A 12,539-nucleotide genomic window follows, 5' to 3' on the forward strand; every position below is an offset into this window, starting at 1 on the left:
GAGGAGAACTCAGCATAAAATTGAGGCAGAGGTTGACAGTCCAAACTTCAGTTGATTGAAGTCAGGAGGGTCGACATCACCATTCCGTCCTCCACCTGGTTGGGGGCCTTAGTTCCTGCAGAACTCAAAGACAAGTGTCAGATTGTTATGTATATCTTGAGGAGGAACTAGGCCTCTGCTTTAATCATTGCACTCTGGTTTGACTGCCTTTTCTCTGTTGCTGCATTCCTTTGTTCCTTAAGATCATTGATTACTGAGACCTGTTCAAGGGCAGGCACTGTGGCCAGGCTTAGAACACAAAATGGCTTCTCATTTCAAGAAAGCCGTTCCTGGTTGTCTTTCTCTGGGAACCCCCTAACCTATCTGCTATCACACAAGAATGTGACCTTATTTGGAAATGGGATGTTTATGGAGGTAATCAAGTTAAAATGGGGCAATTAGTGTGGACTCCTATCCAATACTGGTGTCCCTTTGAGCCTAATTCAAGACGGGGGCATGCATTTCAGTAGGCACTGTACAGGCCAGAAATCTCACACCAACTGTACCTGTAAATCCCCACCCCAAAGTCCTTAATTTTAGTTCTTTTTCTTTCTTTAGCAGTTTACTACCTCTTTCTTAATCACCTAACTACTTACTTAACTACTCTTCTTCTACTTCAAGAGAGAGGTAGCCAGTACATTGCCATACCTCTCAAAGTCCAAAAGCCTATTCAGCTGGGGCGCCTCCTGCCTGAGGAAGAAGGAAGGATAATTTCCCCTACTGGCGGTGGTCATGGTGACAGGAAGGGGTGGAGCAGGAGAGGCAAGACAAAATGAGAGCAAGTCGGGGCTGGGCAGCCAGGGCAGAGGGTTGCCTGGCCCAGGAGGGAAGGAGGAAGTCGAAAGAAGACCTGGGGCTGGGACTCATCACCTCACATCTGACTCAGGCTCGCACTTTGTTCTTGCTCACTGAGAAGGAAAACCGTGTAAGTACTTGCAGTACATTGTCGGACGTCTTCCTTCAGAAGAGAAGTGTCCTGTTTCCACCACTTGCCGAGAACAGCTGGGTGCCCCCTAATTACTGATTAGCACACACAGTGGTCTAATGGGTCCTCCATATTTGAGGGGTAATTTTGATTATTGCTTTTTCACACCGATGAAAGTTTCCTGGGGCTTTGTTTATGTGATACCCCACCTTCCAGTCAGGAGGGCATACTCCAGTCACAGCAAGGGAACTGCTGTCCATACCAGGTCTCAAGGAACATGTGTCCAATGGCCAGAAAGCAGTAACAACCTTGGTATCTATCAGAACGCAGCCAGTCTCTAAAGAAATCACCATGTGTGCCCATTTCCAATAAAGGGAGCATTAGTAAACCCGGCATAGCTATACCCTTGTTCTTTAGTTTAAATCAAAACACTCAAATGTAACTCAAAGAAGGTATGCCCAGAGTGAGCAAGGTTTTCAGAAATCAGACTTTGCCTTTCCCCAGTAGCACAGGCCCTCCCATGTCTCGGGGACCCTTGGGGGCCAGTCCAGTGAATAAGGAATGAGCAGTGTGTGAGTCAGGGTTCTCCAGAGAAACAGAGCAAGTAGGGGATAGATATGTATAGATAAATATTTATTATGAGGAATTTGCTCACATGTTTATGGAGGCTGAGAAGTCCCACGATCTGCTGTCTGCAAGCTGGGGACCCTGGAAAGCCAGGGGTATAATACAGTCCTTTGGTAGGTGACACAAAGTGGATCCTTAAATATGCCTATAAAACGTGAGTCAAATGAACACTGCAGTGATGACAGGGCTTTTGATAAGTCTCTACAATTTATGTGATTTGTATTCTACCTGTAATTCCACTAAAATTATTATTTTTTACTTTTTTATTTTTTCTTTAATATTTATTTATTTTTGGCTGTGTCGGATCTTAGTTGCGGCACCTGGGATCTTTCATTGTGGCACACAGGCTCTTCGTTGTGGTGCATGGGCTTCTCTCTAGTTGTTTCATGCACGCTCCAGAGCACGTGAGCTCTGTAGTTGTGGCACGAGGGCTCAGTAGTTGTGGCACACGGGCTTAGTTGTCCTGTGGCATGTGGCATCTTAGTCTCCCGACAAGGAATCGAACCGGCTTCCCCTGCATTGTAAGACCGATTCTTAACCACTGGACCACCAGGGAAGTCCCCCACTAGAATTGTTTTTAAATGAGCAGATGATTTTAATATAAGAGAATACTAAGAGCAGCGTTTGCCCTTCCGGATTCAAAGGGCAGAGAGTTACTTTTGAGATAATCGGGGCTCCTTGAGGTGGACCACACACCATCAGTGCATTTTCTCGCCCGAAACTGAGTTGTGTCGTTGAATAAAGATGTCCTCAGAGGATTTAGTGCAGAAGTGAGTGTGAACTCACCTCATCTCAGCCCTGCTGGTGTATCTTGGGATTCACCCTTGACCCTCTACATCAGCGTGACTGGTGTGCGCCTGGGTGGACTTCCAAATATCACAACATAGTTCAGACTTTTATGTTTGTTTCTCAGCTGTATAAACACATACCCTCACAAGGGAACGCAACCCCAGAAGTACAGGCTGCTCTTCAGACTCACCACCGAGCAAAGGAGTCCATTGCTTGGCACTTGCTTTCTTTTCACCTCCCATCTCACCTTTATTTCCCAAGCACATAGACTTGTCTTGTTAATGTTAGTGACAATTTAACAAGTCACGATTATGCAGCAAGGTTTGTAATAAGCACTATCCATACATAATTTAATCGAACAAAAACCTGTTCGTTATAATAATACCTCCCCTGTGAGGTAGGTGTTATTATCCCCATTTTACAGATGTAAAAATTGTAACTCATTGACAGAGGGTCACTGAGCTAGTAAGTAGTGACTCAGAATTTATACCCAGATTCACCCATTGCCAAAATCCATATAACCGTATTCTATACTGCCTCCAAGTTTTAGCAAAATAGGTAAACTTTCCTTGATTTTTCACTACTTTAGGGAGCAACATTCATAAGTCCAGTGGGGAGACTGGCCGTTCAGCTCCTGAGACCTCACACACAAGTCCAACCCTCATCCTTTTTTTTTTTTAATTGAATGAAAGATTCTTGAAATTCTATAGTGCTTTACAGTTTTCAAAAGTTTCACACAGATGGTTTCATATAATCTCATAATAACTTTTTTCCCCCTACCCCTATCTTGCCCCTCCCTCCTTCCCCCTCCCCACTGGTAGCCACTCGTTTGTTCTCTATATCTGTGAGTCTGTTTCTTTTTGTTTTTATCACTAGTTTGTTATATTTCTCTTCATTCTTATACTTATTCACATGTATAATGACTTGAAGACAAAACACCTAAATATTATGAGTTTGAGCTCATCACAAAGGAAATGAATCTGTACCAGTGAGGTTGGGAAACCACATTTTCAAGGGGGTTAGCCTTAGGACATGGCCACTAATGAAAGCACATTCATTGATTCATTCTTTCCCCAGTAAACACTGAGTACACACTGTCTAAGGCTTTCAGGATGCAATGAAAACACATCGGTCCCTGCCCTCAAGTGCTTCTAGTAGGGACACTGAGTAAATAAGAGGCCATTAAAATCCAATGTGGTAAGTCCTGTGAGCAAGTAAATGGGATATGATGGGCTAGTGGCCAAACCCAAACCAGACAGAGGTGTTGGAAAGCCACATCCCATCCCTGAGGGCAGAGTCCAGCATTTCCTCAGTGCTGTTTGTCACCACCATGGTTAAATGAGTTGTGCAGTTTCCCCGGGGAAGACCGATGCTTATTTGTTCGCTTTTATTAGTTGAAGAGAATTATAGATATCTGGTTACACGTTCTCAGTGCTCTGACAAAGATTCTTAGTCAACTTGGGAAAATTGTTCCTATCATAAATATTAGGCTAAATACAATCAAAAGAACACAGCTGCCAGGAGATATTCCCAATTTACAGATGAGAATACTGAGATTCTGAGAGGTAGTAACTTACCCAGTTCATACAGCTCATAAGTGGCAGAGCTAGGATTTACACCCAAATATGCAAGCTTCTAAAGGAAGGTCAATAAGCTAGTACTTTAAGTGCTACACTGAGCAACTGGGAGAAAGCCTCTCTCAGCTAAAAGGTACCACATTGTTCCTGGGCTCTGAAGACCACCTGATTTCGATGTTTAAAGCACTGCAGCTGCAGACTGTGGCCTAAAGTGAATGAAGCTGGAGGAATCACCCTTTCCAAAGGAGTCGCACCTGCATACTACATAGATGTGCACCTGAAACCAGCTTTCCCTCTGTATATAAAGGGCATGGGGAGCGCGGGCTCTTGGGAGAGGAAGTGCAGGACAGGAAGTACGGTCAGTCAGGCTCCCGGCGACGCTGCTATGTGGCTGCTGCAATCCCTCTGGCTCTGGTTTCCACTGTCTGTTGCTCTGAGTGGCCAGCGTGAGCCCAAGGCACCAGATTATCCCGGTGGACTCCTCTGTGGGCTAAGGAGCTTTCAGTTCACCATAAACCTTCTCAGCCAGGAGACAGCAACCCCTCCTGCACTAGTAGCTTGGGGTAGGTTTGAAGGCTGAGCCAGGCAACGGCGTGTCTCCTCTACTGCCTAGAACTGCCCTCTGCTTCCTGTCCTAATGCTTCCCCCCTTTGCTAAACTCTGCCGCTTCTCTCTATAGAACAAATCTTTTAAAATGTAGCTTTGCTTCTGAATCTGATTCCCCTTTTGTTCCTCTTTTCTTGGCAGCTGTCCCTGGGGTCTAAGGCAAAGCTGGCAGTCCTTTCCCAGCACTGGTGACGGTGGTGACCGACCATCTGTGCTTTCCCCCCTTCCCCACCCCCAGATAATCGTGGGCTGCCGCACAGGCTGCAGAATGACTCTGAGTGTGGCACCTGGGTCAGCGAGGGCCCTGGCAGCTCCCTGGTGGTGGACGTGTCCTACAGCGGCTGCTATGTCACTGAGTGGGTGAGTACGACCCAGTCCTCAGGAACGCTGAGACATCTGTGCCACCATCCAGGCTGACTCCCGGGGCCTATCTCTCCAGGACTCCCACTACATCATGCCGGTTGGAGTTGAAGGAGCAGATGCGGGTGGACGCAGGACGGTTACAGAGACAAAGCTGTTCAGGTGTCCTATGGATCTCCCAGGTAAGGGCTGGAAACTTCCAGGTTCTGGGTGGTATGGAGCTGCCTGGAAGATGCCCTCAGGCATCTTCTACCTGCTGTGTGCAGTGACCCCAGGCACCCGTGGAGGACTGTCTTCTAACTCTCCCCTCCACAGGAGACCTTAGGATAACCACCACCTGAGCCATGACTTGGGGCCCACGCACTGTGGGTGGTGCTGCACGTGTCCCCTATAATCCCAGCCCAGCGCTGTGAGCCCTATTGCTGGCCCCCTGCAGGGAGCTTACCAAGTGCCCCTCACTGATAGGTGGCAGAGCTGGGATTGAACCAAGAGTTATCCCAGGACCAAAGCTACCCCCGCCTTGAAGGGTAGGGAAGGAAGCTGGAGTTAGCAAGGAGACTCGGCAAATGCCTTCAAGAAGCAGACTGCGCTGAGAATAGGGCTCAGCCCCTTCAGCTAGGGGCGCTACTCAATTACCTAACTGGGTAATTAATAGGAAGTATGACACCAACTCAACTCCAGCAAATCTTGCCTTGCCACCTGAGAGCCCTACCTCAGTCGTAAGAGTTGAACTTGTAATTCTTCACACCTGCCTTGTTAGGCTATAGCCACTGTGGTAATACTGATAAAATACAGGATCATAGGCCCCACTCCCCACCTACTGAATCAGAACTGCATTTCAAAATGATGGTAATTTATAGAGTACACTAAAATTGAGAAGTGCCTTTTAAAGAACAGAATTAAGGGGCTTCCCTGGTGGCGCAGTGGTTGAGAGTCCGCCTGCCGATGCAGGGGACACGGGTTTGTGCCCCGGTCCGGGAAGATCCCACATGCCGCGGAGCGGCTGGGCCCGTGAGCCATGGCTGCTGAGCCTGCGCGTCCGGAGCCTGTGCTCCACAACGGGAGAGGCCACAACAGTGAGAGGCCCGCGTACCACAAAAAAACCCCCCAAAAAACAGAATTAAGCATTCTTTATTTTTAACGTCTTTATTGGAGTATAATTGCTTTACAATGATGTGTTAGTTTCTGCTGTATAACAAAGTGAATCAGCTATATGTATACATATATCCCCATATCTCCTCCCTCTTGCATCTCCCTCCCACCCTCCCTACCCCACCCCTCTCGGTGGTCACAAAGCACCCAAGCTGATCTCCCTGTGCGATGTGGCTGCTTCCCACTAGTTATCTGTTTTACATTTGGTAGTGTATATATGTCAGCGCTACCCTCTCACTTCATCCCAGCTTACCCTTCCCCCTCCCCGTGTCCTCATAGCCCATTCCCTATGTCTGAGTCTTTATTCCTGTCCTGCCCCTAGGTTCATCAGAACCATAAGAATTCTTTACTTGAATAAAAAAGTTGAGTCTCACTGCTTCTTCCAATCTTATTGGTATTTCTTCTTCCAAAGAAGACTCCTTTCAGGGGACTCCTATAAGGTGATCTAATAGTTAACTTTCTAACTCAGATATCTGTTATGTACATATCTCTTTCAATCACGTAGATATCTATGGGAATTGAATGTTAATGCTTTGTAATGAAATGGTCTCTTCTTAAAGACCAAACTTTGTTACTTAGTGTTGCTCTTCTCTGCAAAATCTAGCCCTAGACATCCCAAATGCTGGCCTTTGCGACTCTATCCCAGTGTGGGACAGACTGCCATGTGCTCCTTCACCCATCACTCAAAGAGACTGCAAGCAGCTAGGCTGCTGCTACGATTCTGAAGAGGCCAATTCCTGTTACTACGGAAACACAGGTGAGTCACTGTGTCTTTGAAATCGACTGAAGAAAAGTGCTTGCAATTACCACTAACTAAACCCAGAGGAGGGTTTTCTCCCCCACCCCCATCCAGAAGGCAAATAGTAAAGATGACTAGAGGTTAATGTATAAGCAACACCTCCTAGAACACTTGACCGTAAGTGACAGAGCTTTCTACAGCCTTCCATTGTCTATTCTCCTAGAATCCAATGTAAAGCAAGTAACTCTCAATGAACTCAAGAAGCTAAGTCTGTGTGCAAGATGCTAATTGACAGAAACTTAACCAATTCCCAAGAAATAGCCACTTGTGGCTGATTGTCTAGAGAGCTTTATTTCAAAAGATGATTATTTGTCCCAAACCATGCTCCAAGTTTTTCCCATTAAAAAAAAAAAGACCCTCATTAAACACCTAGATGCCACACTCAATTCTATGCTCTGAATTCTAGCTGATTTAGTAAAACAAAGCAGGTATGACTATCCCCATTCTACAGATAAAGTTGATGCAAGGAGGTTAAATACTCTGCTTGAGGCCACACAGTAAGTGATGGAGGCAAGATTCAAACCCAAGTGGCCATTCAGAGCCTTGATGAAGCTCTGGATGGCTGAACCTGCATCAAGGTCACTAGCTGGGAATGCAGCTTTTCTAGGAGGGGGGTGGGGAGAGGAGGGGGGGAATTTAAAAGAACTAAACTAAATAATTAGACTCTTGTCTGGCTGGCTCAGTAACAAGCAAGATGACCTGCCTTCAGCACAGTTGCTCTGGTGTTTCAGTGACCGCACGCTGTACCCAGGATGGCCACTTCTCCATCGCTGTGTCTCAGAATGTGACCTCGCCCCCACTGCTGCTGAATTCTGTGCACTTGGCCTTCAGGAATGACAGTGAATGTACACCTGTCATGGCAACACACACCTTTGTCCTGTTCCGGTTTCCGTTTACTGCCTGTGGTACTACAAATTGGGTGAGAAGAGCTGACCTTGGGCTCTGTTCCTGACTTGAAGTTGGGTAGGAATGCCCTAGTGATGGGGGGAGAACTGGAATAGCTTAGCCGTGGCTACTGCTTGGTGCGTAGGATGGTCTCTAGGACAGAGAGGGCTTCATCACTGAGGAAGCTGAAACCTCCCCAGGGCACTCGGCTAAGTCATCCCACCTGCACTCCAGCAAGGGGCTAGCACCCCTTATCACACTGTAGGAGGACAAATAGCAGGTTCTTCCCACTGCCTTGCCCTGGGAAACGAGCAGGGAGGTCAGCTGAGATCAGTAGTATTTCTGGCTGCCTCATCTGATTACTCATAAGCCTCTTCCTGTCCCTTTGTCCTGAAAGTAAGGTAAAGTGATAACTTGCTAGCTAGTCAATGCCACCTGCTCTTGCCTCCACTCATGTTGTGAAAAATGCAACCTATCATAGGGCAGCCTTGCTGAGCACTGAACCAAAGCACATTATGAGTGAAGCAGCATCTGGCTTGCAGGAGTGACAAGACTTCTTTACCTGCCCTTGTAGATCACTGGAAACCAGGCAGTATATGAAAACGAGCTTGTTGCAACTCGGGATGTGAGAACTTGGAGCCGTGGTTCTATCACCCGAGACAGTATCTTCAGGTAAGGGTCTTAGTTAACCTGACCTTGCTTGACCAGAATGCCTGACTTCCCTTTTCGCATAAAGCAGGAGTTTTAGAGTAAACATGAATCCAGAAATGACCATCTTCTCATGACAGGAGAATCTCAACTGCCTTGGTTGTCCAATCTCACTGACCATTATTTGATCCAGTAGCCCTGCATTACTGCCACCAACTTGATCTAAGCCTCAAACTTACCTGACTTCTAATTCATTTCACCTGGGTCTTTTGTTTCTCACTCTGGTCTCTTCCTTCTACCTCCACTGGTTAAGCTGTAGCAAAATGAATCCCTTTAAAACCTTAGCTAACATACTTAACGCTTTCTCTTTGTCTTCCTAGAGCTTAAGCTTAACATCATGAGCATAACTTGCAGGGCCCTGCATGAAACTGCTACTACTTCTCCAGCCTAATCTTTCTCGATCCTTCCCTCATTATTCCCTAACCCAAGATTGTGCATCTAGAGTATTCAGTGGCCCTCAAACTTCTTGCCTCCATACTTTTCTCTCGTCTATCACTGTTATTTTTTATCAAATCCCCTGCAACATCTTCCCTGATTACCCCCTCCTCAGAAGGTATGTTTTTCTCATAGCACCATATTTATTTCTTAATTGAAGTATAGTTGATTTACAATGTTTTAATTTCTGCTGTACAGCAAAGTGATTCGGTTATATATATTTTTCATATTTTCCATTATGGTTTGTTACAGGATATTGAATATAGTTCCCTGTGCTGTACAGTAGGACCTTATTTATCCAGTCTCTATGTAATAGTTAGCATCTGCTAATCCCAAACTCCCAATCCATCCCTCCCCCATGCCCTCTCCCCCTTGGCAACCACAAGTCTGTTCTGTCTGTGAGTCTGTTTCTGGTTCATAGATAAGTTCATTTGTGTCCTATTTTAGATTCCACATGTAAGTGATATCATATGATATTTGTCTTTGTGTCTGATTTCACTTAGTTTGACCATCTGTGGGTCCATCCATGTTGCTGCAAATGGCATCATTTCATTCTTTTTTATGGCTGAGTAGTGTTCCATTGTATCTACCACATCTTTATCCATTCATCTGTTGACCATATCTATTTCTTGTATGGTTTTTATATCAAACTCTCAAACACTGATCTTGTTTACATATCAGTCTCCCCAATGATAGGTCTCACAAGGCCAGAATCACACAACACATTTATAAACTTGTTCTAACACCTGGCACTTAACGGTTCCTCAAACCTTAAAGAGGTGACATGGTCCACCCACCCAAGATAGTAGCTAAAATCTTATTTTTCTGCAGGCTTCGAATCAGTTGTAGCTACTCTGCAAGCGGCAATGCTCTTCCAGTTAATGTCCAGGTTTTTACTGTCCCGCCACCCCTTCCTGAGACCCAGCCTGGACACCTCACTCTGGAACTTCAGATTGCCAAAGGTAGGAAGACCCTCTTTTGTGGAGTATCTGGCCTCTAGTCCAAGTCTTGTCCCTTCTCTGGGCGTCAAGACCCTACCTTGGTAACAAGATACTTGCCAGAGGTGTTTATGTGGGTGATGGTCTATCTCAAGCCACCTAGAGGTTCCAAGCTCTTTACTGCTTCAAGTTGTTTTGGCCTCTTGCAGACAAACACTATAACTCCTACTACACTGCTAGTGACTACCCAGTGGTGAAGTTGCTTCGGGATCCCATCTACGTGGAAGTCTCCATCCAACACAGAACAGACCCCAGTCTAGAGCTGCGCCTACACCAGTGTTGGGCCACACCCAGCACAAACGCCCTGCTCTGGCCCCAGTGGCCCATGCTGGTAAATGGGTAAGTGGCTTTTTCCTGCACCTGTGTTAAACACCCTCCACGAAGCCCATCTTGACTGCTGGATATCCTTGCTTAGATGCCCCTACACTGGAGACAACTATCAGACCAAACTGATCCCTGTCCAGAGAGCCTTGGACCTGCCATTTCCTTCTCACTACCAGCGCTTCAGCATTTCCACCTTCAGTTTCGTGGACTCAGTGACAAAGCAGGCACTCAAGGGACCGGTATGATGCCACCTTCCGTGTTCTTCATCAGGGCTCTAAACCCCCCAGCTCAAGTGTTTTCACACTGTACCACTCTTCAGCCGAAGTGGCCCTTAAACATTGGTTGTTGGTACTGCTTTGGAGCAATCAAGGGATGGCAATGGCATGTGTGACATGTCGGCTAGAATCGAGTATTTTAGTGATTCTGTGATGTCAGCTTGGTTTTTCAGGATTTTCTGAAACTTCTTGATTTCTTCCTGGGGGAGATAAAGCAGGTTTGAAGACTTATGATGTGTTATACCATGATCCCAATTCTTTTGGCTCCCAGGTGTATCTGCACTGCAGTGCATCGGTCTGCCAGCCTGCTGGGACACCATCCTGCGTGACAACCTGTCCTGCCAGACGTAAGTTTCCAAGCTGTCTACACCAGAGGACAGATTTCAGTGTATTTGGCGTCCCAGAGCAAACCTTCTTTAGCCTGTGGCAAATGAGTCAAACTGAAGATTCATCTTATTAATGAGGCTTCCTTAAGTACTTTCACGATGCAGTAGAACAGAAATACAACTAGTTTACTAGAATTCCAGGCCTTCTAAATATAAGCTATAAATCCTTAAAACTCTCAGCTTTAGCTTTTCTCCATATAAATTTTGACTTAGCCAGGAGGCAAATGGGTTCACAGCCTATAATCTAATAAAACATTTCTGGTCTATCCAGATATAAATGTAGACCTCTATACTTGCTTGAAGGCAGGTCTGGCAACAAGGCCTGAAGGCTTACAGGTGGAATAGGATTGCAGACTTAGTTATGTGCTCTAATGATCAGGCCCAAGGCTCATACAGTTGTATACTCCACCTGATCCCACAAATCTTACCTGGCTCCTGAATTAATTGGGATTCATGACCCCTGAAGCTTTAAGTCCCCTATGGCAAAAAAAACACCTCATAGTATTTTTCATAACTATCATCTAATAGATTAAATATTCAACATCCAACTGCAATGATGCATACACTTGTACACATATATGTCTATAAAAACTAAAACTTTGAAAGGTCAAAGATCTACAACTGGCAGTAGAAATAGGATTCAAACAGAGCTCTGCTATTAGTGTCTTACCAGGTACCTTTATATCATAGGGTCTCAGTACTAAGGTACAACTGTTCAAGCATCTCTACGTAAGAAGAATGACAGTTTGGGGAGAGTCCAAAGTCATCATTTCTCTCAAAGTGTTAATACAAATGAGCAAGTCTGAGACTTTGTATCGAACACATTGAGGTTTTTCTTGAGGCCCATGGAGCAGAGCTACCCATACCAAGGGACCTGGCACTATTTTAGACTCCTTAACCACTCACACCACATGTACTAACAAATCCCTAACTCATCTCTCCAACAGGAAGAAGAAGCTCTGACATCCATTATCAGAACAGCTCTGCTAGCATTTCTAGCCAGGGTCCCATGATTTTACTCCAAGCCACTCAGGACTCTTCAGAAAAGCTCCATAAATACTCAAGTGAGTGGAAGGAGACCTCCAGGAGGTTCCATATCTGAACCATTGGTCAAACCAAAGCTACTTGCTCACCCCGGCTTCCCTTACTGATTTGGTCAATGTGAACCTCAAAAGGAACTGTATAGCTTTCTTTCCCGTAGCTCAAGACTGGCAGTCTTTATTAGGATGTAGAATCACTTGCTTTTCAGTATGCATTAATCTACCTTTCCATCCTACAGGGTCTCCTGTAGACTCCCAAGCTCTGTGGGTAGCTGGCCTTTCTGGAACCTTAATCATTGGAGCCTTGTTCGTGTCCTACCTGGCCATCAGGAAACGGAGATGAGCTACTCAGACCAAATGTGTTAATAAAACCAGATTGCACTGCTAGCCTGTGCTCAGCTTCTCATTTGGAAGGTAAAAAGTAATTTCTTTACACTAGCTCATCTACTGTTAGCATCACCTCTTTCCAGCTTGGGTTAATTTTTTCTTCTGCAGCCCTCCTATCTTCTGAAGAGAACATTTCAGTAGAATTTCATAGTTGGTTGACAACTCAAGCAGAATCTACAAGAACTTAGTATCTCAGGCTTAGCAGATCTTTTACAAGTTTATGAGGG

General features: G+C 45.6%; 1 protein-coding gene across 1 annotated transcript; it reads left to right on the top strand.

The window, feature by feature from the left end:
- Window positions 1-4,267: 4,267 nt before the first annotated feature.
- ZP4 (zona pellucida glycoprotein 4) lies at window positions 4,268-12,268 on the top strand (the record flags this gene model as incomplete). Its single annotated transcript, XM_082643188.1, is given in 12 exon segments — window positions 4,268-4,520; window positions 4,802-4,974; window positions 4,976-5,105; window positions 6,680-6,832; window positions 7,606-7,793; window positions 8,334-8,431; window positions 9,734-9,864; window positions 10,050-10,239; window positions 10,316-10,463; window positions 10,771-10,846; window positions 11,833-11,949; window positions 12,165-12,268. Coding segments are annotated over 12 exon segments (1,761 nt in total).
- Between the last annotated feature and the right edge of the window lie 271 nt (window positions 12,269-12,539).

The sequence above is a fragment of the Mesoplodon mirus genome (genome assembly GCF_964341445.2).
Source record: "Mesoplodon mirus genome assembly, chromosome: 2".
NCBI classification, from domain to species: Eukaryota; Metazoa; Chordata; class Mammalia; order Artiodactyla; family Ziphiidae; genus Mesoplodon; species Mesoplodon mirus.